Here is a 27,917-nt window from a genome sequence, read left to right as displayed (position 1 = left end):
TTTGTACCAACAAGCTAGAACTGTACCTTTAATTAGTGACCACTAGTCTGCTGTAGGCAATATCTTGTAAATTGTATTTGCCCTTTTTTGTTTCCCTTCTTTAGTATGAAGTAGTTGTAAGCATTCTAACATTTTCTTAAACTTGGCTGAAACCAGCAAGAACTCTGTTAGATGGGGAACACGCACGTGAGTAGACTAGGGGAGATTTTAGAAGGAGTTCGTTTAGGGCGACGCTATCACCGAGAGGTGCAATAAACGATACCAGGCAACGCACTTTTGATGACTTTGATGTCATGTATTGATGGATTTTCCCCTCATTTATCGCTCAAAAATCGAGGGTTAACTCACATTCGATTTGATTGTTTCTAAGCTTACGTGTCCACTAGCCTAGTCCCAAATGAGGCGCGTCTCAAGTGTCAAACTGGCGCGCGCAGATTTCGGTGTGACCAGTGTGCACATACAATCCATGTGATCAAGAGAAATCAAAGGAGACCTATGGTCAAACTCGTGGATTAAGTAATCTAGAGATGAAACATGTTGGTGAACTTGCTATTACTGGTGTATTATTTAAGCCTGTTAAAACAAGCCGGGTTCATACCACGGAAGGTAGCACTTATCTCACAAAGTGTAGGCTTAATTTGTTGGTTTTTGTTGCACACATATTTACAAACACATATGCTCAGAATAGCTAGGGTGGCAAAATTGCAGCTGAACATGGAGTGGTAAAGGCTAAGGGTTCTTGGGTCACGGAGGACACTCCTGCCAAAAAATCATAGAGTACACCCCCCTTTCCCCACACCCAGATCATGATGTTGATGTTTGTCTGCCTGGTGGGAAAATGTATTTGTAGTCAAGTCGTAAGAGCTTACAAATGATTTTCATGGCATTTCATTCAAGGCCATAGGTAAGGTTTCTTATGAGACAGCACTTCTTTTCCAGTGTGGAACCGCTTGTCTCTGTATATTATTGCACGTTAAATACATCAAAATAAGTAGCCTCTTTTGCAAGCATTTTTAGTGTTGATCCGAAAAATCTGTTGAGCCATAAATATGTGTTCCAACAAGCTCACATGGGTTTTCTTTCCCGTAGTTATCTCTTCAATCAAGAAGAAAAAGTGTAAACAATAGACAGGGTAAAAATCATTTAAGCTTATCAACATCAAGTATTTGGGAATTTCTTTCCAAGTTTATGTACATTTCACATCCCACTTAGAGTTAAGATCAATGTACTAAAATAAACAAGACAAGCTAGTATAGAGAACACAACTTTAATCAAAACTTAACTCGATGTCGGTTGAACGTGGACAACTCAAAATGAAAAATTCACCACAAATTGCAAAGCTGTGAGCGAAAGTGCTGCTTGAAGGAGCGTTGGATCTCACAGGAGATCTATAATCAGCCAAACTTGAAAAGTAAAGCGATAATAAGTCAAAGACTACTGCAAGGCTGACACATCGTCGTATATTTAAAACAATATTTCCGCTGGCCTCAGGTTTAGATGTTACTAAATTATAGAAATGAAATTACAATATTATATTATGGTGCCGATGTTTGTCCTGTTTTCAGTAGCTGTTTCGTTCATTGAAAATATTTCGCTTCGCTCATATAAGTTCATTAAGGGCGACGAATAAGACACATTCTCATCAAAGCTTACCACATTAGCATGTCAGGTCACTTTCCAGCAAACAAATGCTTATCTCCTGGTCATGTTTAACGAGTCAAAGGCTTATGAAATTCAGCCTTCAAGTTGGCCATAGTAGTAATTCGAACATTCGAACTCCACTTCAATTCAGCGAAACACCTAATGGTCGTGTAAAGCTACAAAATCACCAATTTGGACTGCAAACCTAACGCTGACTACACGGTTACTATTCCAACATGGCTTCAGACTCGGTTACTATTCCAATATGACGTTGCGCTCGGTTACTGTTTGACGTCGGACTCGGGCACTCTCGTCCGGGCCGACTAATTACGAACAGTGTCTACACCTGAGTGAGTGACACATTTGCGTGTCGGCGTCCCCGCAACAAACACGTTCCTACGCGTATCCACGAGTTTAAAAAGGAACAACATGTACAGTTTGCTTTCAAGGAGAGAGAGAGAGGAGGGAGGGGTGAGACAGACTAAACCAGAATCATTATTGCTAGTCTACAAAATCGCTATAACGCCCTGCTGTTCAATTGTTGTTTCCTCTCTCAGCTTGCCAAGGCCTTTCAGATAAGCTTCATCTTTGCGTCCTCTTTCTTCTCGAGAGAGTTGGCGTTTTTCCTTCAACCGTGTACTCTACCCGGGACAGAAATCCACGGCTTTGCAAGGCGTCAACTCATAATAAATTCCTTGAACGCATGACCGCTTTCATTCCTGTCGGGTCAGGGTCGGTAAACGAGACTCACTTACTTTGTTCATTTACAATTTGAACGCTGGCTTCGTGCTATTCTGTGTTCCTGGTATCCTCAGTGACCTGCTGGTTGATACAGCTCTCCGGCTGCATGCTTATATGCTCTAGCAGAGCACGTTTGTTTGCACGATCGTGGACTTCCTATTTGAGTGACGGGCTGCAGATCTAGTAATCTTATACGCTAATTCAAAGGTTTGATGCTAGTTTTGATCTTTTTAAAGCACTCTTGAATGCTTAGTAACTTATGGTGTTAATGTTGTTGTATACATCAGTCGGTATCATGGTTCAGTTGAAGTATATGTTAGTTCAGCTTGGTTTTAACAGACATAACGCGGTTACCATTTCTCCTTCGGCCTTCATTGATACCTGTACTCGCACTGAACTGATTAAAACTACTGTAATTGTCGTCAAGTTCAACAATTTTTGCATGTGTTACTGGCTTACTCTTAATATGTCTGCTCAGACGTTACTTCCCTCGTCTGCCCCAATGAATTCCAAAGATGCCAGTGTTTGAATGTCAGTTTGAATACCCAGTGTTACTTTCGACTGATCTCAAGACATATATACCCCACGTCAAATATCACGTTTACCAAACGAATCAAATCGTTGTGACATATCGAGAAGAATAATTTCCTGTCAAGTTCTTTTCTTTTTTTTTTAACAAAGAATACTACTCTCTTTTGTCGCATGTACTCGCCATGACCGTGTCTTATCACGTCACGCTGCACAGATTAAACTAGTGAGACAATCTCAGATAGTGCAGAGTGTAATTTACGGCTCTGATACAGTAGTCACACAGTCACCCATGCCGTTCTCTCCCTTGGTAGTCAACTAGGCCTTTTCCCCTTTGCAGAATATGAGCGGACAAAAACTTGATAAGACATAATCTTAGCAGTGTGTATGTTTCATGTTTGTGTTTTCTTTCAAGGCCCAAAGAAAACTTACAATTACCGTTTGTCTAGACGGTTTTAAATTTATCGTGGTATGTTATGTTGAGTTTCGTTCATTTTGTAGCAAATGTGACAATTTTACATTTCACGCCAGCGTTTGTAATTTGATACTTTTGTTTTCCTCGCCAATGTATGCAACAAGATACCTTTGTTCAGTTCCGCGAAAATATAAGAAAGATGTCTATTTTTTTTACTCACTGCTGGAGATAAATGAAATATAAAAGTTAAATATCTGCTGAAAAGTCGAAGAGGAACGATTTTGTTTTATTTGAAACGCAAATTTTCATTTCAGCGATAAAACAAAAAGTAATCTAATTATCAAATAGTCACGTCGAGTCACAGAATAGTGCGTTCTAATTCTGTTGACGGCTTTGGTGTTAATAATAAAACCACGTCAAACTAATACACAATGCTATCGAGTAATACAACTGAGGAACGTTTCAACATGAAGTATTGAAGGAAGAGATCTTTACTTGACCGAAATTATATCCCACATCGGTGAGTGAGTCACCTCATCGACTGATAAAATTGGCGGTTTCAGTAACTGCCACGGAATCTGCCGCAATAACAATGAAGTCTCTTTTGTCACAAATTTACTAGTTTTACATGTAACAAACGCGGGAAAGTTTCGGCTGAATATAAACTTTTGGCTCTCTTTCACAGAAGAGGAAACAAACAAGCTGCTAAGGAGAAGCAATATGTTTCCATTCTTTATTTGAACCCTGGCGAACACACAACAGACGACATTGCTTGAATCGAGCTATGGAAGAATCCAGAAGATACGAAGCCACGGTAGCGTTCTTTGCAACAAAAAAGGAGAACTGACGTTACCTGAAATATAGCTGCTATCCCCGGCTAAAACGAGAGTGTGGTATCACTAATTACAAAAAATTAAAAAAACGTGCATCTAAACTCGAGAACGGAGTTTATCACACTAGCAATGCTAGAACGCATGCGTGTTACATGTTATGTTCTACCACAAGGAAAAGAACTCAACGTTCGTGGGTAGTCCCGTATCAAATGTATCTTTCACTTAACATACAGTCGACTTTTGACGCTAACTAATCTGCACGAGGATAGCATGAGATTTGCAAAACCATATATATATTTTTGTCATGTTATCCAAGAAAGTAACGTAAGTGTGACACGTTTTGTGTAATGCACACAGGTACCTTTTAGCTACCCCACCCAGCCCCCCTTCCCACAAGGCTAATTGATTAATTGAAATTAATTAATTAAACAAACATTAAAGTTTACACCTTGTAAAAACGTCGGTATTCAGAATCAATAGGTACAAAGTTCAGTCATCAGGCCACATTATAGACATTATAAGGGGGCTTGCAACTGATAAATTCCAATTCTCAAAGACAAATCAATTTTTGCTACAGAAATCAAAGTCTTGTCTAGACAAAAGCATCTTTCAGTGTTGCATATCATGTGTAATCAATGTATTACCGTATTAGATGTTACTACTTAACATTTGTATAGGTAATCACATGATTTTGAGTGCAATTTGGAATAAATAAGCACGAGTAAATTTTTTAAAGGCTAACAATAGTGCACGAGCCTGAAGGGTGAGTACAATTTGTAGTCTTTGAAACATTTACAAGTGCTTATTTATTCCAAATTACACGAGAATAATCATGTGATTACTTGTTAATAATACACTTGAAAACATATTATTTAACCCGCGTGCACATTGTTTCCTTAGACAGTTTACAATGTGCTTGGTATTCCAATGCCTTCGAACATTTCCGAAAATATTGGCAAACTTCCAAAAATGTTTGAAAGTCTTCGGCGAGCTTCGGGTGATCTTCGGCTTCGGAAATCTTTGAAATCTTCGGAAGGGTTTGGATGATTGTTGGAGGTGTTAGGGTGGCATTCGTTGATCTTCGGAATGGTTCGGATAATCCTCGGAAGTGCTCGAAAAACGACTTATTACCTTCGGCTATCTTCGGATATCTTCGTTATAATATGCACTGGTGTTAAATGAAAACTGCACTCCTTTTTAGCCAATCGGAATCGAGTAATTTTTTCAATATTGTTATTTCAAAAATATATAGGTATACTGTCCATGGCTTGTGCAGCACCAACAGCTTCATCCAGCAAGGAGACGACGAACTTCGCTCGCTTGTGTCGTCTACTGGTTGATGTTGGTACCCAGACCCTCAGAGACACATTAGATGGCATCCATGCACCAGCAACTCTTCACACAGTTTTGGCGAGAAATAGAACGGCGTTACAGTCACTAAGAACGAGGAAAATTATCAATGCAACGCAATGGGGAAAGCTATTTCCTGCTGTCCCTACTTCGGTGTTAACAGCCCATTTTGATACAACTCTTTTGATGGTTCTGTTGCGAAACATATGTGGTTTACCTTCTCCAGCAACTGGCTGGGACGCACTTCCTGCTGTAACAGACGTGAGCCGTGAAGCGGATATCGCTCGTGTTAAATATTTTAGAAACACTGTGTACGCTCATGCCGAGCACGCTTCAGTTGATGACGCAACGTTCAACACATACTGGCAAGACATCCGGGACACTCTGGTAAGACTGGGAGGAGGTACGTACAAAGTAGCTATCGACAATCTTAAAACTGATTGTATGGATCCTGACATTGAAGACCACTACAAAGAACTTCTCAGTCAATGGAAGAAAGATGAAGACAACGTGAAAGATCAGCTGAAGGAAATCACGAGAAAACTGGACGATTTAAAAGCAGCTTGCGATCCTTCTGAAAACACGATGGTTGGTGAAGGTTAGTATTTGTTCCTATTGATTTATCCTTTAAATAATGTTTTAGCTTACACCGACAACAGATGACCGCGCAAATAACCCAAATTTCAAGTTTAAAAGCTATTATTGATAGCGGAGTTCCGGCTGCCCGAAGGGCCGCCAAGCGGAGCCCCATATTCATATAGGAGAGAAAAGGAAACCCATGAGTTGATTTTCTCGTGGTTATCATGGCTAGCGGTATTGCTCGTAGGCGCGTACGCACGACGGCGACGGCGACGACGACGACGGCGACGACGACGACGACGACGACGGAGTCGCGCAACATGGCGGCCATACTCCAAATAATAATACACATGAAAAAATTACTCGATTCTGATTGGCTAAGAGCAGTGCAGTTCAAGTGTAACACCAGTGCAAAAAGTGTAACATCAGTGCAAAAAGTGTAACACCAGTGCAAACTACACATCGAATTTCTGGATTATGATTGACTGAAAGACAATAGGAACTTTTCTAAGAAACTGATATCACGTAAAATGATGACGAAAATTTTGTGATGAAACTTTGAAAAAAGTTTTCTCAAATGAGAAAAAATGGCTTCAACAAAGATCTTCCGGCACTTCTTCCGCGCGAATTATTTCATGTTCATATTATTAATAAGTAATCATACCGTTTTTCTCGTTCAATTTGGAGTTAATTTGCACTTGTAAAATTTTCAAAAAGCTGAAATTGCACTCGCCGAAGCGGCTCGTGCAATTTCAGCTTTTTGAAAAACTCACTTGTGCAAATTAATTCCAAATTGAACTCGAAACCGTATGATTACCTATACTAATAGGCTGACAGAGACATGCAGCCTTGGTTTACCGTGTACTTTTTTGATATTGGGCATCTATGTTACGATCAATTGACACCTGTCAAAACAAGGTATCTGCCGACCAATACCACGTGACCATATCGCGGGCTCAAGTTTACAGCTCATCGAGTTCGCGTGTTTTTTTTTTTAAGTTGACCGCTGACCAAGTGTTGGTTTTCGATTGGATCGCGGGCCCATCTCAGGTTAACTCGTTGAAAACAGGGCAGGATTGTTCGGAAGCCGGTTGACGCAAACCCAGGATTAAAAGTTAACAGAATTATAACTTTTTCTTCTATACAACTGTTTTTTGCTGCTTTGTTTTGTGTATATGGTGATTATTAAAACTCAAAAGAGAAGGCCAAACAATATACAGAAAACCTCACCGCAAAGTTACAAAACTCAAATGAATGAATGAGTGAAGGAAGGAAGGAATAAATGACTGAATGAATGAATGATTGAATGAATGAATGAATGAATGAATGAAAACTTTATTAACTTGTCAAAGAAGTCTAGCAGAGGGTAAAAACCCTCTACTAATAGGGGACACTTAAAATAAATAAAATAAATTATTAAAATTTAAACACCTAAAATTTGACTATTTACCATAAATAAAATGTAACTACCTCATTTACATTACATTAAAAGACTGAAATTTAACCACCTTATTTAATGATCATCATTACGTTATTCGCAAAGAGCGTTCCCGAAACAAGCTTGGTGGTCATGTACTACGTAAGACACAGTTCTCGCATTCGTGTTCTATCTTGCACGAAAAGTTTGTTAAACAGATATGTCTTTTGAAAGATTGCAGAGACGGTAAGTTTTTTAGTTAGTTGAAAGTCGATTCCACAGCATAGGTCCGATATATCTTAGAGAGTGTTTCCCATAGGTGACAGTATTAAATCTGGGAATGTGGAAATCTGCGCCTCTAAGGTTGTAAGTGGAACTTTTAAATGAGAACAAATTTTTTACGCTCGGGGGGAGGGAGGGGGGCACAGATCATGCCTCACTTTGAACACCATACAAGCTATACCCTGTAGCCTTCTTTCATAAAGAGTTTTTAAGTTAGCTTTCTGCAGTAGTTGCTCATATGTAGTTTTACTATCTCTGAAGACTGCTCGCAAACCCCTCTACTGGGTGCGTTCAAGTTTTCTCTTGTCACTTGCTCGGCAGAAATGCGAGGTATAAGACTGCGGTAGGTGAGGTACGGAAGAATTGCAGCCTTAAAAAGGTGTATAGTTTCGCAACGGTGGGCACTAAGTTCTTGAGTCTCAAATCAAAATTGTACCTTTTCCTGGGTTAGCTTAATCGGCCTCTGAACAACCCGGCCCAGGAACTACGCTTTTAGGCTGGCCTAAATCTATATATTAATACTCTCCGACATGAATCTCATTAGTCATTATTATACTACACGATGAATTCACTGTCTTAAATGTTAATTCATAACGGAGCTCCCGCGCGCCGAAGTGTCCTTGAGCGGAGCCCTATTACTTAGGAAATTTGGTAACCGATCGAGCTAAAAAGTCCGTCCGTAAGTACGCTCCCACCATGTAATTCAATGTGAAATGTCACTCTGTATCAACCTCGTTCCCAGGGCTTTTCTCTTAGAGATTTGGAGGGGCGGGCTTACAATGTACATCTTTGATGTTGGGCATCCATGTTATGTTCAATTGACACCTGTTAAAACGAGATTACAGATATTAAAGATTGTAGCTATTACGTACGCAATATATTAGGGACTTTCTAAGAGAAGATTGTGCAAGGAACATGTCGGAAGAAAATAAAAAACGTGCCGAAATTTTGCCTTTGTATCAGGAGCCATAATCGGGGACGGAGACCGTAAGTCTCGGGATTCGCGCGCACCTATGATATGGGACAATTTTTCTATTTTTAGAACAAATTGCGCCATCCTGACGTCATATATCCGCGCGGATTCACGCACATGTCAGGGGCTCTCGCGTGGATGTTGTCACGTTGCGTGATCAAATAGTGAGAGTTGAGAGATTCTCTTGCGTATTTTTCACAGCGATGGCAGGGAATAAGGTAGGGAATACGAACCAGGGCGCTTATATGTAGTTTTATGCTCTGAGCTAACGGAAAAGGTGGGTTTTTCAGGGTCAAAAACAAGACTTCAATCTCGCGCCGGGAATGAATAATAAGATCTGCTCACGCTAGTTGTAAGCTTACGCGTATGCTTTTGCGTTTGTTCTGACTTACGAATATAGCAAGAAAACTCTCTACTCTGGTATCGAGTTAATTTGTGAGTTTCTCAGACAATGGTTAATCATAACCAAAACCTGTTTTGATGGTTTCTTATTGTTTCTGCTTGTTTGGTGAGTTTGCAAAAGTTTTTGAAAGGAAAGTCTGACGCGTACAATTAGCTAATTTGCATCGTGCAGCTCGTGCACTTTCAAGTCCGAGTCGGTGTTTTCAATTGTCAACAAATCTTGACAAAGATTTCTTTCGTTATCTTTTGTGCTGAGATGCTGCAACAAATTTCACGAACGCAAAAAAGGCTACTAACATCATTTGTGTTTCTTCAACATAAGTATAGTGAAGTTTTATACTGCGAAAATGAAAATAGACAAGGAGTTTTGATAACTCGATCAACAAAATCGAAATCGTTATTCGAAGTTGATTAAAGAAAGCGTCATCGTAACTTTGCTGATTCTTTCTGCTTTATTCACATATTTTCAGCTAAGCTTTTAATATGTTCTCAAATATTTATCAATCTTAAACATATTTAAAAACTATAGAGCTATTGTTTGAGTTCGATGTACGCTTTCACACGAAAGTGCGGCGGAAGTACAATTTGTCATGTTTACTGACTGTACAAGACACGCAACGGCGGGCGCTCTCATTCATCGACAACAGAGAATTTATTGGATTTTTACACGAATAAAACTGAGCAGTATCTACGGACGTAAAGTTATTAAGCCTTGATGAAACATCAAGCGTTGCTTACTATTCAAGCGAAACTCAAACTAGCAATTATTTTGTTTTACTTTTCGGTCGCGATAGACTGACAAATTCCTCGCAAGCGTGGGGCAAGAGGAGCTAGGAAACTATTAAGTCCTGAAGCTCTGCTATATCTAAATATATCCAACTAGTTTTTTGCTGTGTAATGGAAAAGCTGTTAATCTTCAACATATGTGAAATTTAAAGTGGAGTAATGTACAGCTCATGTAAACGTAAAAGAAGCATCCGTCGGAACACAACTTGGTCAGCGATATATATAAGCTTACAGCGGAACATACCTAAATTCGACACTGTCTTACTTCACTCAGACTGGAGCAGCCCACGACGAAAATACTTAAGCAAAATTCCAACAGACGTAAACGCGTTGAGTTGTGGGCCAAAAACATGAAAAATTTCGGGAATTTCGGACGCCATTTCCCCCGCGCGACATCCGCAAAAATCCTCGCAGCATGTACGCGCGTGTGCCGCAGGCGATGGCGCAATTTATTCTAAAAATAGAATTATTGTCCCATATCATGGGGACAACCCCAATACTAGAAATGGCGCGCGCTTACGGTCTCCGTCCCCGATTATGGCTCCTGCTTTGTATAAATCCCTCCTTCTCCCCAAAAGTAATAACTTGGCTTGGGCCTGCGATCCAATCGAAAATCAGTACCTGGACAGTGGTCACCTTAAAAGAGGCAACCTCGACGAGCTCTAAACCTGAGCCCGCGATATGGTCACGTGATACTGGTCAGCGGATACCTTGTATTGACAGGTTTTAACAGTGGCAGTTTTCATTGACGATAACATGGATGTCGAATACCAAGAGACCTTCTGCCAATATCAAAGATGTACGCTCTTAATCAAGACTGCATGGTTGCGCCTAAATAATATCGTCCATAAGGACGAAGTACAGTGAAATCCCGCCTTATGGTCACCCAGTTATTCCGGCCAATTATTATATGGCTGTGTCTCATAAGGACTGAGAACTACCGAATTCACGTATTTGATTGGCTGGAATCGATATTGAACGCGGTCTAGATTTTCCCATCTAGACCGGCATCGAGACCAGATATATTTTTTTTGCGGTAAAAAAGTTGCAAACTAAAATACAAAAGTTTTGACTACTTTTTCCTAAAAATATTTATTTCTGGAAGTGCCAGAAAGCCTGATGAGAAAAAAAAGTAAAGAGGACGAGCAAACTTTGACAGATTTAAGTTCAACTCATCGCCGTTCGCAAGCAAAATGTCAGCTAGTACAAACCAGTTACATTAAACGAATTAAATTTTTCTTGTTTGCCATATACAGAAGGAACCTCGATATAAGGGCCAAGGGACTGGTAAAATATGTTTGTCATAACGAGGTTTCGTTGTACAGCGGAACCTCGATCTAACGAACCTCTATATAACGAAGTTCTTGGTAACGAACGATATTTCTCGCCCCAGTAATAGTAAAAGATATGGAAAAGAACCTTGATACAAGTTTTTGTAAATTGACGTTTTAAAAATCATATTTTATAACCTCTCTTTCAAGGCAAACATTCGAGGTTCAAAGAAATGAAGGGTGGAGCCGTCATGTGCCAAGAAACATATCACGAGAATGAAGTAATAGAATATTATTGTAAAGAATGTAATGTTTGTATTTGCCACAAGTGTGGACAAACACGTCATAATCAACATGATAAGATGGACATACAGCATGCTGCTGAAGAACAGAAAATTCTCATGACGAAAAGTGTCGAGAGAGCTAAGGCAAAATTGAACGCTGTTGAAAAAATGATGAAGAAACAAACCGAATTGATGAAGAAGAGCGAGCAAGAAATCTCTACTGCTGAAAAGGACGTAACAGAATGTGTACACAATATTGTTCAACTTTTGAAAGAACATGAAAAGGCCATCAAAACAGAGTTAGCAACGATCAAAGAATCCCAACAGGATTCTTACCAAGATAACATGGAAAACTTTCAGCTGTTTGCTACTCAGCTGAGAAGTTCTTTTGAATATTGCGAGGGAATTGTACAGAGAAACGTCAGCCATGAAATTCTACAAGCAGGGCATGCCGTGTTAGATTGCTGTGAAGAACTTTTGAATACCCAAGAAATTGAACTCTACAAACCACAACATGTTATGTTTCTCGAAACTGATGATGACCCGTCGGGTCAAGTTGTTGTTACCCACACGGATCCGTCACAATCAGTGGCTGAAGGTAAAGGTTTGAGAGAAGCGAAATTGGGCGCAGAAACAAACTTTTCAGTCACTACACGAGATTCAGATGGAATTCAGTTTTATTATGGCAAAGACCAAGTTAGCGTGAAAATCTGTTCTCCAACAAATGAGGACGACGAAAAGGATATTCAGGATTTTGAAGATGGCAACTACACAGTGCGTTACAGGCCAAAGAGTGTTGGCTTACATGACATTTCGGTCGAAGTTAATGGAAAGCCGCTGACTGGTAGTCCATGGAGTGTTCCGGTGACTCCACATCACTACAAGCGTCTCCGTTCATTACGATCAGGTGGGACAAGGCGGGAACAGTTTAACGAACCGTTTAGCGTAGCAGTCAGCAAAAGAACTGGGAACATTGCCATAGTGGATGGAAATGATAAGCGAGTTCATTTGTTTAATTCCGACGAGAAATATCTAAGAACTATAGGAGACAAGTGGACCAGCACTAAAAAAATAAATCAGCCGAGATCAGTGGCGTTTACAGCATCTGATGAAGTCATAGTCATTCATGGAGACACATCAGAGAATTATAAAATGTATGTTTTTACCGAACGTGGTCAGTTTGTTAAACAAATCCACGAGCACCTGTTTGATCCCATTGCAGTGGTTGTTACAAATGATGGGAACATGATTACTTGTGACTTTGGTGACGATACAGTCAATGTCCTCTCCCCGGACGGTGCAGAATTAGTACGGTCCTTTAGTGCCCCAGATTGCGATGATAATGAGTCTCCCTCGTTTGCTGTTTATGATCAAGACAAATTCTTTGTGTCGTACCGGAAGGCACACTGTATCAAAGTTTTCAATAGAGAAGGAGTGTTTCTATATAATATTGGCAGTGAGGGGTCTGGAGACGGACAGTTGAGTTATCCTGAAGATATCGTTATCGACAAATTCAACAATCTGATTGTCTGCGACAAGGGCAACAACAGGCTCCAAGTGTTTGCACTGGATGGAAAATTTCTTGATTCAGTTAACGAAATCAAACTTCCTAATTCTGTCGCTGTTACAAAAGACGGTGATTTACTGGTGTGCACAGGAGGTTGTGTTCAAGTATTCCAATAGCCTGTGAACATCCCTGACATGATAGATGTCCGGCAGGTGTATGGAACCACCGAATTTGCCCTTTCTTCCGCTATTACTGTAACTGATGAGGATTATATCAAAAACATCTTTTGTGTTTTTCATTAAGCTTTGATCACCGCTACCGGCATTACCATTTATAAGTAGCCTCAAGTGTAAAAGACAGTCGGTCTGGATGGAAATGCTGAAATTTTAGTTTTAGGCGATTTCGCAGCGAGCATCGGTGAGTATTTCAGCCCACTTCTCAGCTATCAGCTGACAGTTCAATTTTTGACCAATTCTCAACTGTCGAACTTCACACACACCCTCATGAAAGATTACAAATTGTCACGATTGTTGAATGTGTAGCTTGCGAACGCAGGCGTATTTCCGACAGAGACAACCGACAGCGGGAAATACGTCTGTGTTCGCAGGCTGGGGAGGGGACTCCCATATAAAAAGGACGGGGGGTGCTTGTCGAAAATTTTGAAAAGAACCCCTGGGTCGGGAGGTACCAAGATCCTATTTTGTGGGTGTGGCTTGAAATATTTTTCACCCCTAAGAGTTACTAATTCTAAAACGACACATAATCTCCTGTCATTTTTTCCGTCTCAATACCCTAAAAGGTACCGCAAAAGCTATTGCTGTGGACCTTTCAGGCCGAACACCCTAAGAAGTACCCAGGCCGCGTTTTTAATCCCTAAAAGGTACGACGAGCTACCCCGTCCCCACCCAGGTCGCATGCTACTGTTGCGGTGGCTTGCGTGGCCGCAAGTAAAGGCCAGTAAAGGTTCTAATGAAAACACTGCCTCCCTGAAAGAAAACTCAACTGATTGTGAAATGAATTGTCTGTGTTGGCCCGTTTTTACTTTGTATCTGATGAATTGTTAATTAGAACCAATTTGGACGGTGTAACTTTGATGTGACAAGTTGACGCCAAACCTACGACACGAATTATTTTGCGTATTGTACAACCCAAGGAAAATGAAACATTAACCCTGCAACAATCGTGGCGTCAGAATAGATTCCCTCCCTCGTTCTTTCGCTCGCTCCACAAACCGGAACAGTGCTATAATATCACACGATGCTATAATGTGAAATTGGATTCGATTTCTCATTCGACGTTTCAAGGCTCGCGTCTATGATATAGAGGGAAGCCAAACGTTGGCAAGGCGAGAGCGTTCTCGCAGGGACATCTTCCTTCCCATCATACCGCGTTGGGCTCACTCGGCTCGCTGTTTTTCCCCTCTCTCGTGAAGACGAGAGATAGCATCTGCAGTAGTGTTACGAAAACCCCCACGATAAGTTGGGGTGATATGAAAATTACGTAGCGCGGAGAGCCAAAAAAGACGCGGAGCTTCCGCATGATAACCACATCGTCCACCCTCGGCGAAATGGGAGGCGGCCGCTTAATAGAGGTAAGCTGCTCAATAGGGATTGGCTGCTCAATAGGGGCTCGTCAGGAATAGACAATATTCGTATTCTCGGTATTGGGCTGGAACTAGCTTATAGTGGAGGCTCATGCGGGGGAATATTCTTAAAAAGAGATAAATGCTATTTGCATGTGAAAAGACTTTCCGCATTAGGCTCAGTTACAAGCTAGTTCCAAGTCCAATACCGAGAATACGAATATGTTCTATTAGCTGAGTGGAAACGTCAATTTATTCAAATACAAACAACGCTTGGAGGTTTGTGACTAAAGTTGCGCATAATAAAGCCCTATCACTGTTTTCTTAAATCACCTCCACGATCTTTTTCACCATCAGGTGTAATTGCTCAGTGAACATGGACTCACGTCAAGATGATCATCATAAACGTGTGTTTATTTTTAGCAGTCTTCAGTTTCTATTTCGGACTCTTATCTGTCATCGCTCTTTCCAAAGAAAGCCAAACTACGTGTCATAAATTCTGGGTGGCCGCTTAGTAGGGATAAGGACAATCGAAAATCCTCTTCGGGACGACCAAAAGGTGGTGGCTGGTTCATAGGGGGCTTATTTACAGTATTTTACTGACAACAGTCTCGGGACTTTGATGACTGGCAGCTTAATTAGAAATGGGTGACCAGTTAATAGGTCGCCGCTTGATAGAGGTTCGACTGTATAACCAGAACAAGAGATTAATAATTAACGATAAGTTTTTGCTAATAGCGATATCCTGTTCACTCTTTTCCCCGCTGGAACTGCGGCTCCCATAGCAGTATCTCGTCGAGACAACGCCCGTCAAACTAATCAGTTTTTCAGTTTAGTTCCAGTTTTTTTTATTATTGCACACTGTTTACAGGAAACAACTTAACATAATATAAGATGGTTTAATCCACAGATGTATTTGACAGTAGTTTTAGAAACACGAAGGTTTTCTCATTTTGCATAAGCCATCAAGCGATATTGCGTTTAACAACAGGAGCCCGGTAAGGGTTTGGTAAGCGGGCCACACCGCCCCCCCCCCCACCCAATGTTTCTGGGAGTAGCCCCCAGGGTAACCGCCACCTTCGAAATTGTCGTTGCATCAAGTATCGCATTAAAAAGAAAGCGCAGAGTCGTTCGCACGATAGTTCATTATCTTTCTTGCATGCTCGTTAGCATTTAGTTATGGGAAAGTCACCCCAGACGAGCAAGCTCGCTGGGGAAAACATGAAAGGTGCTAATAGAGTAAGCAGAAGGGGCGGGTGGGTGGGACGATTCCAACTAAAGTTGGGCAAAACTGAGAACTATGAATAATTAAGGCATGCTTATATACTATGTACGAGGGCTAATGAATATTAATAAAGTATGAATAGTTCATTGTCCTTCTTGCATACTCGTTAGCATTTAGTTATGGGAAAGTCACCCCAGACTGCGCCCAGCAATCGCCGTGGAATTCGCTGGCTAATCCAAACAATCATACCAATAATAAGCCCCCATCCTTAACCAAACTAATTTCTCAACCCTCACTAGTATTTCAACATGACTGTCCTAAATGCTATAGAGAAAACCATGCCAAATTATTTCAAACCTTGAACGCATTTCCAAAATTTATTCCACAAAAGCAAAATGAACAAGACAAGACCAAACGAACCTATGAAAACCATGAAAAACTATGCAAGCCAACGAAACTTCTTGTAAACATTCGCTAAAATCTACCTTTATCGAAAACAAGAAAACCAAGTCACAGAATGCTTTGGGAAAACCATACAAGTTTTACATCCTGAAACATTCGCAATATTTATTTCCACAAAACATGAAAAACAAGAGAAGACCAAATGTTTAGAATGCTATAGTAAAGCCATGCAGGTTGTTACACTGCTTGTAAGCTTTCGCTAAATCCACTTCCAAGATGTCCGCCGCCCCACCAAGGCCATGACGTGCCGACTTTGAGGACTTCCAGCCCACGTGATCCATGATCGCATCAAGCTTCGCTCCGGCAATGGCTAGCGAAATTGCACATCCACTCCTTAGACCATGTTAAGTAACGTTCCGCTTAGCAAACGCCGGGATTTGGCGAACATACGTCGAGAGCCGCGCCTGAGCCGCGGCCGACTCAAAAGGTGCTGGCAAAATTTCTCCAGATGGGTTGAGGGGCCTAAACAAAAATTCTTGTCGGATAGAGATCTTCAATAGGTTGCATAAGCTAATGTAAACCTCAACTGCAGTCACTGGGCAAACAGAAGAGTCCGCATGACGCTTGAGAGCAAAAACGTTTGAAGTGCCGTCTCGCAAAGACTTAGTGAGTGTATGGTTAAAGGGTAGAGCCTTTTTTTCCGGAAAATAAAGAATCTCCTTTGTTTTCATTCGACCGAGATCACCGGCGCTATCGCCACCAAAGAATTGTACCTTAAAAAAGGCTTGATCTCTTGCCAGAACAAATAGCTGTGCCGAAGAACGAACGTATACGTTCATGCGCTTAGCAATTTCTGCAGATAAAAACACCAAATCCTGAAGAAAGAATGGTTCAGCCTATCTCTGCATGACTCTTACGACGAGCTGTTCCTCTCTGACAGCCGATAAATAGGCCTTAACCAGTGGTGAAGCTGCGGGGTTGGCGATCCCAGGGAAGAGACTATCAGTTGCGGATCTGCCATACTTGTTAAATATAGCTCTCAATTTGCCAATAATCGAGTCAACGGAGCCGTATGCTAAACGCTTAGGGCAAACACAAGAAGAAACACTCTTCTCACCAAACAAGGGGCAGGTATCAATATGTACCACCGTCTTGCCAAAATTGTCCTTCCAGATCAAGAAGTCAATCACATCGTCAGGTATTGCCGAGTAAATGTCCCTCTTCGAGGTGGATTCTAAGAACTGTGAAAACTCCATCTCTAAAGCACTTCTTTGTTTTTGATAAGGGGTAGCCTGTTGCCTAGCAACCAAAGTTTTCCTTCGCTCTCTTATCGAACACAGGTCGATAGGGGCCTTGAGACTCTTCAAAGTTTGAAGTGACCTTGTCTGGCGCTGATAACCATATCTCTGACAATAGCGAAAATCAAAATCATTGGGTTTGGAACAAACCGGACACGAAACAGATGGCTGGAAAAGTCTGGGTACCAACGGCAAAGACTGCAAAGAGAGAAGGTTTCTCCTGTTAGGTTGTTGACGACATGTTTTTTCCAATCCTAAATGCCAAGAGGCTATACGGAGAGGAGCCAGGTATAAAACCATCCTTTGGAGGGAAGAGGAGGGTATCCGGTGATCCCATCTTGGCCACCAAAACACTATGGCTGGACAAAGCATTTAATAACGGCCACCACCCGGGTAAGGGGTACATCAATGGTACTACTACCGTAACAACTGCATTCACTGAAGCGAGGAAACGCAAAAGAGGCCAATCAGTGAAAATGGTGGGAAAACGTAGGCGTTAACGCGGTTACCATCACAAACAGCATTTCCCCATTTACCTCTGTTAAGACTTCAAGGTGATAGTAGTTTCACGCAGAAGTATTTGCTCGCGTAGCTGAGCAAACTTTATCTTCTTATCTTCAGGAATGCAAAAAGCCTGCACCATAGAATCCACTATCATACCTAAATAACGGATCCTGGTTACAGGAACAAGAACGCATTTGAAGAGGCCCAGAAAATAAATAAGGTTACAAGAACTGAACAAACTATGTACAAAGCCGCCTCCGCAGATTGATAGCTGTATTCCGGCGTCCTCTGCAACAGTGGGCGTGACCAAAACCCTTCGAAGCCAACAGTTCCCCATTCAAACGGTCATCAATATACAGGGAACACGCGACCCCAGCGAAAAGGGAGTGTCGACCATCCACAAGTTTAAAAACTTGGCATCAATGCATAACCTCGGCTTTTGTGGTTCGATCGTCATGGGAAGGACGAAGTGGGGCGGTGCCACTTCACCCACTTTACCCCAAACACGGATCGCTCCTGACTCAATACGTTGCAAAATCGTTTTCGTAACAAACTGCGAAAACTGTTTGCAAGAGTAGTGGTTCTCAAAACCCTAGTCGGGGTTTCCGCGCTCTCATACTTAACACCCATAAATGATCCCTTAAAGGCTTCATGAATTTTTGATATCCATCCCATGCTCCAGCCATTCAAGGACGTCCATTGCAGGTTCGTACCCGTCCAAAATTTTTTCCGAGTCCAATTCGGGTGCGAAGTTGACCAGATTGAAAGGAGTCCGGATCGCGAAACGACAGATCCCGCAGGTTAGGAGTTTCCCCCGCAACAATGCCTTGAACATGGGTTAAACAAGCGTCTTCTGATGTCATTTTCTCCGAACTCGGTTTACCCTCCAGGGATACCCATCGCATTTCCCTACGCCTGCTTTTTTCCTCCGCTTCTAAGGGCATAAAGGTCATGGTATCTCCCTTATGACGTTTCGTTTTAGGCTAAAACAAAAGCACCAAAGAAAAAGCATATGGGTCAAAAAGAGCCGCTGGACGCGCAATCACCATCTGGAGAGTCGACAAAGCAGACTCGATTGTCGATGCATCAATTTTTTTCTTCCACTCATCCAATTCCTTCTTTAGTGCACCGACGGTTGTGGCCGAGACCTAACAGAGGAAAGTAACGCCAAATAACTCCATAATGCCCTTAAATCCAGTCCTTACTTCACACTAGAGCTGTTTTTAACCTCGACCGACATATATTTTTTTCCTTTCACGCCACCCCGTGGTAAAGGGCAAAATTTCGCGACACACTGCTCAATCGGACCTCGACCGCTTTTTTTTCTTTTTTTTACGCCACCTCGTGGCACAAAGCAGAAGTCCCCGACACACTGCTTAATCGGTCCTCGACCGATTTTTTTTTTCACGCCATCTCGTGACACAGAGCAGAAGTCCTCGACACACTGTTCAAACGGTCCACGCCACCATGTGGCCAGACAAACAAAACCAAACACCACTGTCAGACTACACCGGACCTTGACCGAGGCCTCACGTCCCGCGCCCCTCCCAAGGGACAAGCAAGAAAAAAGGTGCAAACAGCGTAAATAATTTCTTCGGTCCCCAACAAAAACAAAACAAAAACAGCTCCCAAATATATAGCAACCCTAATTCATAACAAACAAGCAAAGAAAAGAAAACAAACAAGTGCAACAGCAAAAAAAAAAACATAATATAAACAACAGATTATCGCCTAACATTTAAAAGAACTGCATTATGGCGAGCCCAAAGGAATAAATTACCGACCATGTGTTCCAAGCGCGAAGTTTAAAAACCGGCTCCCGAGTAACGAGAAAAACATAAACGAGGAAATGTAACATTGGGCAACATGAAATGACCAACAAACCCCGGCTAGAATACAAAACTAAAACATTGTAGGTGAATACCTCAAGGTTCACTGTCGAGTTGTTCGACACATTCGTCCTAGCGGCGTTTTCCTGAGAAGAACTTTGGGACGCATTGTCACCGCTCGCTGTTGTTCCTGAAGTTGCACCCGCCTGTGATGAAGACGTGGTTGGCGGAGCAGCATGCTCAAAAGAGCCTTGAAGGGGCTGTAAAATTTGCTGGGCCCTTGCAGGGTCGTTCACTGCGGACGGACTCTCGGACATATTTCAAACGATTCCAACCAAAGTTAGGCAAAACTGACAACTATGAATAATTAAGGCATGCTTATATACTATACACGAGGGCTAATGAATATTAATAAAGTATGAATAGCAACAAATAGATACTAGGAACAATAACTCTCTAGAATTAGATAAGTTGGGATTCAATATCCCGCCACTGAATTGCTGGACATTTTATCACATTGGCAAGTCCCAAACTTCGTCACGACTTGGCAAATCACAAACTGCGTGTAACTGAGTTAACACTGTATACTCCTGATCTGGGACGAAAAATGTATTCTGCTTTTCTCTTATATTTGTTAAACTTGTTCCTCTCTCTTCAAATTGATATCTTTACTCATCACTGTAAGAAAAGAAAGAAACGCAAGTAAATTATGAACGAGAGAATGGGTTGAAAAAACAGTGACATCGAAGCCCAGCGGCAAGCTTGCGTGAGTCACGTGACTTATTCACGCAAACGCGCGAGGCATGGAACCGTTGAGTGCCACCCGTATGACATGTTTGACACAGGATCCTTTTGAAAGGGAAGCAAGGAATATATACTCCATATCAAATGATCTGGTTAAACACAATACTTCAGTTATCTCAGTTCAACGATGGTGCATTTGACAACATTTGCCATCTTTGTTTTCGTCACTTGCGGATTCAATTTATCGTTTGGAAATAAAGACACTGGCGAGGAAAACTACTACGAAAGTAAGTAAGCTAAATCTTCCACACAGTTGCAAGTCCCATCCGGCATCGTAGAGAATTTTCTACACTAGAGGACGCAGATCGAGCGTGAGGTCAAATGAACATCTTTCTTAATCGACAAATGTTTTGTTTTTCTGATGTATGTGCTCTATCAGTAGACTATCAGTGATACTTGCCAATTAGTAAAGTATCTCTTAAAATGTTGTCTTACCATAGACTGACAAATCGAATTATTGTGCATTTAGACACAACGCAACCCAGTCGCGCTGGAGGTCCATTACAAATCGATCGAATGTCAACGAATATTCTTAGTTGTGTTTATTTCTTATCGTGCGGTCATGACCAACAGCGGAAAACAATACCGACAGTTAAAGTAAGCCGGAAAGCTACTTGAACTTTGTCTTGGATGAGATGGAAATAGGATCTCTATTGATATCTAGCACCAAGAAAGTCTAAGAAGTAATAACAACGTTTTTACGCATTAGGGGCCATGCCGATGGAATGATTAGGAACATTTTTCGCCAAGAGGAAATATCTTATATGGCTAACCGGTCTGCCTCCCGCCAGGTTGATATATTTGTTCCTTTCAGTTTAAGTGGCATGCTTGTGAACTAGCTAGGTGTAATTAAGCGCATGAGCCGCAACATTTGAACACTTTTTTTAAACACATTTTTTAATTTTGACACTAGACCCTGAAAAGCTTTAGATCCATTTCTTCGTCAAAGGCCTCGGTTTTAACCTTAACTTTATAGCTTTTACAGTTTAGAGTTAATTTATTTACAATATGCCAAGTTGATCCTCAACTTTGAGGATCGAACTACAAAATTAAACTCCAGGTCTGATTATGTTCTTTCTCTACATCATCAGAGTTTCAAAAAATTCCACCCGCCATTGAAACAGCCAAGAAGCTCTACAAGAACTTCTTCAGTGGTGGAACAAGAAGAATCCATAAACGCCAAATCCTTGGAACTTTTTTCGACGTAATTCTGGTTGTCGATTCTTCGAGTTCTGTCAGTAGTGGAGAATTTGCAAAAGGACTGGGTGCTTTACGAAATCTTGTCGAGAAATCCCGAAACGACACGAACTATGCAGCCATAACCTACGCGACCCGTGCCAAAATTGAGTTTGACTTCACTTCGAGCTTCAACGCAGCTGGAAAATTTCGCGCGCTAAAGCGTTCTGGCGGGAAAACGAACACGCAGGCCGCGCTCAAACTTTGTCAAAGGATGTTTGTTGAGGGGCAGTATGGCGCTCGTCAGGGAAGTTTTCGCAGAATCCTACTTGTTACAGACGGTCAATCCAACATAAAGAAGGCTGAGACTATTCCCAGCGCTGAGCAATTGAAATTGGTAATGGGGGTTGAAGTATTTGTGATCGCAGTGGGAGAGTATTTAGAAGGGATCAAAGAAATGGTGCAAATGGCAAGTTCCACCGATGCTCACATGTACCGAGTGCTGAATATGAGAGGACTGCATGAGGTCATTAAGCTTATCCCTAATGTTGGACAAAAGACGTGGATCGAAGAAACCTTCGGAGAATCCTCGGAAGAGGGCAAAGAGGAGGAAGGTCCCTTAGGAAAACTGTAATTCTCCAAAGAATTTAAAAGGAGTATTACACCGTTATTACATGAACACTACGGGTCTTTTGAAAACCTTATGGATTCGTCATATGCGAATGTGATACAAATTTATGTGCCCTCGAATAAAACTGTGTATTTTTCCGTGAATACTCTGTAGAACATGGAATTAATTAATAGTAAATTAAATTAAGTAAACAGGGAACGCTGCTTAAAGTAACTTCTATTTTGCAAATGTTTCAAAATTTAAACTTGGTAAAAGATACAATCCCTTTGTGCAGTAATTAACTTTCGAAAGTCACTTGAGGTTTCAGTTAAAAAAAGAACAAACTATTAAAATACTAATTCTAGGAAGGATCGTGCGCAAAGTACACTCAAAGAGGAGCCACGAATTGGAACGAATAGAAGCCAGAAGACAGTAGAACCTGTAGTACTACTGCTTGTAAAAGTTTTCCCTTATCGCTCATGTTTAAATTGACATGGTAACGTATTCTGAGCTTGCTTGCTAGTAAATTACAATCAACGCTGCTAGCTACACGTTGACATTTAATATGCCCCCTTTGGCAGAAAAATGTTATACTAGTGGTATAAACATTTCAGAAATTTTGAATCATAGGGGCTACCAATAAAATGACTGCTGAAGTGTTCACTGTTTTTCCCTTCTTTGTTTTAACTCTACTAGAATGCGAAATTAGACACCATTTACTAACGAGATCCCTAGACATTATCTAGGTGTTTTAATAGTTAGTAGAACTGTCGAGCTCATAGATCCTGCTAAATGAATTGATAAACACTTGCCTGGCACTAGGTATGTTAAACTTCAAGCAAGTTGCACTGAACTTTTTAACAATCGACAGCAAAAAAGCCAATAATACTCTTATTGGCTTAGTTTTGACCTTTCTGTACTTTAATTTATAGCTTCTTCAACCATATCAAACAAGCAAACGAATGCGAGCGCCCAACCAACCACCCAACCAATCATTCAGCTAAATTAAATGATTGAATGAGATTGAAACAAGAACCAGCTATACACTGAGTTAGTAGCTGTACCTAAAATCGTCCCAGAATGAATGCCTGTCTCAGTCTCATGATCTCCGCTGCCCAGTCCCGTCTGTAACTCACGGGGGTGATGAGTTTAACGATTTCAACAAGTCCTTGCATGTCCCCGGCTCGGTATAAATGTGCATCTAACGTGGTAGCAAGTTGTGCCAACTCGTCAATTCCATCCACGTATTCTCCTATTCCGATCACAAAGATCTCGGCTCCATTGAGTTTCAGATCCATCGCTTTCCATAGTGTTCTTTCCCGTTTTATGTTCGATTGACCATCGGTGACAATAAGAACACGCCTATAGCTTCCCACGCGGGCTCCTGTGCCGGGATTTTGAAACATCTGTAAGCTTCTCTCCAAGGCCTCTTGCATGTTTGTTTTTCCTCCTGTTCTTTGCAACTCCTCCAGTTTTGCATTGGCCTTTTCACCGGAAGTGAAAGTAAAAGCGGGCTGCGCATGAGTGGCTACTGTGATAGCTGCATGCAGAGTTTCCGGTGCTCCCTTGTCAATCAGCATTTGAATGGCCTTGATTCCCTTACGGAACTCTGCATGGCTGATTGAACTTGAGGAGTCGATGATGTAAATGATGTCGTAATAACCGCGTAGCTGTCTTTTCAAGCGAGAGCTGTCAGTTTGAGTGAAGAAGTGCATCTGAAGTCTGTTGCTTGTGGTCATTGCCGGTGGAATTTGCTGAAACTCTTCAACAAGAAAGTGCTATTTTAGAAATTAGGGTGAGCATTTGCCGCAGACGATTTTGTTGCGCGTTTGGTGAGCATTGAGGGAAAAAAAGGCTGTTGTATTGGAGCCTGATCTCTACTTATTAAGAGTCAAGTCGATTCTAGTTCACTGAAGGACACAAAGGGAACAGCTTGAAGCTTTGTCACCAATTATGAAAAGCTGTGGAAACTGCAAGGGCAGAGGGGTGTAAAAAAGAGGGTATGGTTTGTGAGGAAATCCGATGCGAAATTTTTTAAACATGATTTCTGTCGTCGCAGTCTAAATTTCAGAGATCTAATTGATCTAATTTACTAATTGAATTTAAGGGACGCTAGCTTGACGAGAAACGTGCAAACTTGTAACCATGTTTTCTTTTCGTCTAACCACGCAATTTCGACTTCAATCTTTTAAACACTCATAAACTCCCGCGCAAAAAAAAAAAAAAAAAAAAAAAAAAAATTGAAAACTAAACTAAAATTGAAAACCATGAGTGCGCGTTTTAGACGACGCTGAGCTACAATCCTAAAATATGATCAAAATAATATTTTGCCAAAATCGTTAACTGGGAGCGTTAAAGTCTTAATTCAAGCTCTTTGATTATTCCTGGAGGAGAACTCTTGTCTTTCGCCAGGGTAAGCACAGTTTCACACTGGATAAAGACTGTCTTTGTGTGCTCAGATTAACTGTTAACAGCATTTTCACTAATTTGGTGTAATTTTTCCTTTAATTCAGTGTAGTTAGCAGCTTAATTAGTTCTGGCGTTTTAATCAGGAAATCCTTACCACGGTAGCAGTTGCGCTCATCGTGATAAGACTATTTTCAGAGATTACCGTGGCTGATAACGACACCGTTTGTCTAATTCATAATTTAGCTTGTCGTAGATAATTTACACTTAAATTATTTCGGTTTTGCACGGAAGAACAATTAATTCTTCTAATAAACGGAACATTTTGTCTCTCTAGGGCGGCAACGAGAAACCGTGAAATAATATAAGTTAAACTGCAATTTTGCACGCTATCAGGACCTACTAATCTAAGAGCAGAAGGAAAAAAAAAACAGAATCGATCGATGAACAAAACGAAAAAATGCAAGAAGATCGCGATTTCTGTCGATAGCATCATATCGAGTTTACTGAAATCGAGTCGAGAAAGATATTTTCAGCACATTATGCTTGCAAATGGTAATTATTTAATTTCTGTCAGTATGTTAACCGAGGTTAACCTCCGCTCATGCAAGAATCGTATGTTAGTGAAAGCGAAGTTGTTGTGCAATTGTGAAGCTCCTTAGTCCTCTCTGTTAATCGCATATTCATAAAAAGAGAGCGATTTGAAAATGATGTAAGCTGATTTAATCCGTTTCCCAAACCTGTTCCAACAGGACTTAATGTCAGTCATTTTGTGACTACTATGCCCGAGGGTGGGGAGATTCCAATATAAAAAGGACGGGGGTGCTTGTCGGAAATTTGGAAATGAACCTCTAAAAGGTACCAAGGTCCTATTTTGTGGGCGTTGCTTGAAATATTTTTCACTCCTAAGAGGTAGCAATTCTAAAACAATACGTTAACTGACCCTCATAATGTTAACAGCGATAAAGACGATTATAAACGAGACAAAATTGAACATCAGTTGATTGTTAAACATCTCCTGACATGTCTTTTTGGTTCAATACCCCAAAAAGTACTGCGAAAGCTCCCGCTTTGGACCTTTTGAGGCTGAACACAATAAGAAGTACCAATAGCGCTTAACCCCTAAAAGGTACGACGAGCACCCCCCCCGTCCTTTTTTATAGAAGTTCCCCCGGGCCGCTATGCCTAGTTCGTGATTGAGCACGACATTTGCGTGAGTAGACTTGAAGAGTAGACACAGCTTGTCATTTCGTTTTTTGAGGGTCACGGTAAGAGGTATCAAGTAGCTTCAAGAGAATACTGGATTCTGGAAAAGAAATTTATTTTTGTTTCAAAATGGGTGAAAGGTCGAAGCTGGAAGAAACAAGATAATACTCTATTGTCCTTCGCATTCATGTGCGGTCGGCTTATACCTTTCGGACTTTTAGAAGATAAAAGTGTTTTGTTATTGTTATATAAAGATTGAAATACAAAATAATTAACAAAAAGAAACGCAAATTAATAAACACATAAAGCGTTGGAGCGCATGGAAGCCGAATAAAATATGCGCCATGCTCTGAGATAAGGTGAAAAGCGCTTAGAAACTGGATAAGTCGTACTTTTACAAACATTCACTAATCCTGGATGCTTTGAATCGATGCAGCGCGATAACGAATTTTTTGAACGTTCTTGAAGTCTCGTCATGTCACTCCATAACTTCAGTCTGATACCGTGTTAGGTAGTTCTTTTTTTATTGATTTTAATTTTGAAGTAGTAGGGGTAGTCTGAAGTAGCTGATAATGTCAAAATTAAACTCACTCCTAAAGAGAATCTAGCCTTGGGAAGTAGGGTCAGGAAAAGCGTTCTTATGCCTTCCTACTCATTATAAAGAAACAAACTCTGTTGATTAATTACTGGTTAGTTTAATTATTTCATTAGCGAACTTTTCTTGTAAATAACCTGCCCTGTACTGAGTGATACCTAACCAGCCGTTGCACGCATACACGTACAAAAAAAGAGAAAAAAGGTACTTTATTCCACTTTTTGTCGCCCCTTTCGCAAATGTTCTCTTATCTGATAGAAAACTTATATTTACACGCTTTCGTACATAACGTAGTAATCGAGTGGATCTGACACATAACAGTTATTCTACGAGTGATTTTTCAGTTCAATGGGAAATATATGCATTTTCAACCGTTCACATGTAGTTCAAAGGATAAGTGTTGTTAATTCTAAATTATCTGCTGATGTTTTCGTTTTGCTCTTTTGATCTCTATCCGGAGAATCTCTCAATTTCAGGTCTATGGCTGGTGTTTACATTTTCCACTAAACAACATCTGACGCTCACATCTAGGCCTTAGGCCAAGATCCAGAAACATTCCTCTGATAAGAAAACATGAAACAAACAACTTACTGTTATATTCCTCCAGAAGCCTTTTGTCGTTTTGAAAATCACAGGACACCTGAGGAATAAAAACTTGAAGGCCAACCATCAAAAGATGAAGAAACAGGAGCATTTTCTCTCTTTTGCAAATACCTGTCGTATGTTAGCCAGGTGACCCTGCACGCGAGCAGAAAAAATACCGGAAATATCCCGAGCGCAGTCTTTAACTTTATAAACATCCACTACTGTCACTTCACCTTCTCTCATTTATCTCAGATATGGGTCGTCAAAAGCCGTGTTATGTTTCAAGACTGGAATCTGTTTTACAATTTACTATCACTAATTGTATTCCCAGCTTGTCTTTTCTGTTAGATTAATTAAATTTTCTATGGCTTTTCAACACTGTTATTTCAATTCAGAGCAGTGTGTTTTTATAGTAATTTTCTTTCCTTTATTATTTTGCTGTTTGATGGCGTAATTCTTTTTAGAGATAAGAACACATTTGTCATCCTGTAAAGGCTTTTTAAAAAGAGCTAAAAAATGCCGCCTCGTTTTTGTCTGTCACCGCGGGGAAGAACGACAAGCATGAAGATGAATCTGTCGACTACTCTCAGCTTTGAATACTTTTCCTCTCAAGGTCAAGAATTAAATAGAAAAAGAAATTTGTCCATTCTTGTAAATGATTTATTTTTTTTCCTCATTGTTTCGGT

At 40.9% G+C, this 27,917-nt stretch overlaps 3 protein-coding genes across 3 annotated transcripts; 2 read left to right on the top strand and 1 right to left on the bottom strand.

Annotated features, from left to right (window-relative positions):
- Window positions 1–2,354: 2,354 nt before the first annotated feature.
- On the top strand, window positions 2,355–15,967 carry LOC110066478 (uncharacterized). Its single transcript, XM_089271882.1, has 3 exons — window positions 2,355–2,589; window positions 5,411–6,106; window positions 11,429–15,967. Exons 2-3 carry the CDS (start codon window positions 5,422–5,424, stop codon window positions 13,183–13,185), a joined length of 2,442 nt encoding a protein of 813 aa, XP_089128008.1. The 5' UTR covers window positions 2,355–2,589; window positions 5,411–5,421; the 3' UTR covers window positions 13,186–15,967.
- Window positions 15,968–20,663: 4,696 nt separating this feature from the next.
- LOC110066485 (integrin alpha-X-like) lies at window positions 20,664–23,102 on the top strand. Its single transcript, XM_020773717.2, has 2 exons — window positions 20,664–20,880; window positions 21,745–23,102. Exons 1-2 carry the CDS (start codon window positions 20,781–20,783, stop codon window positions 22,461–22,463), a joined length of 819 nt encoding a protein of 272 aa, XP_020629376.2. The 5' UTR covers window positions 20,664–20,780; the 3' UTR covers window positions 22,464–23,102.
- LOC110066486 (collagen alpha-1(XXII) chain-like) lies at window positions 22,660–27,432 on the bottom strand. Its single transcript, XM_020773718.2, has 2 exons — window positions 27,238–27,432; window positions 22,660–24,201 (listed from the first exon to the last, which is right to left on the bottom strand). The coding sequence occupies exons 1-2, from the start codon at window positions 27,338–27,340 to the stop codon at window positions 23,504–23,506; spliced, it is 801 nt and encodes a 266-aa protein (XP_020629377.2). The 5' UTR covers window positions 27,341–27,432; the 3' UTR covers window positions 22,660–23,503.
- Window positions 27,433–27,917: the final 485 nt, after the last annotated feature.

Source organism: Orbicella faveolata, unplaced genomic scaffold (assembly GCF_042242905.1).
Source record: "Orbicella faveolata isolate gen_17 unplaced genomic scaffold, um_ofav_v1 contig_1, whole genome shotgun sequence".
Classification (NCBI taxonomy): Eukaryota; Metazoa; Cnidaria; class Anthozoa; order Scleractinia; family Merulinidae; genus Orbicella; species Orbicella faveolata.
This window is presented reverse-complemented; position numbering and strand designations above follow the sequence as displayed.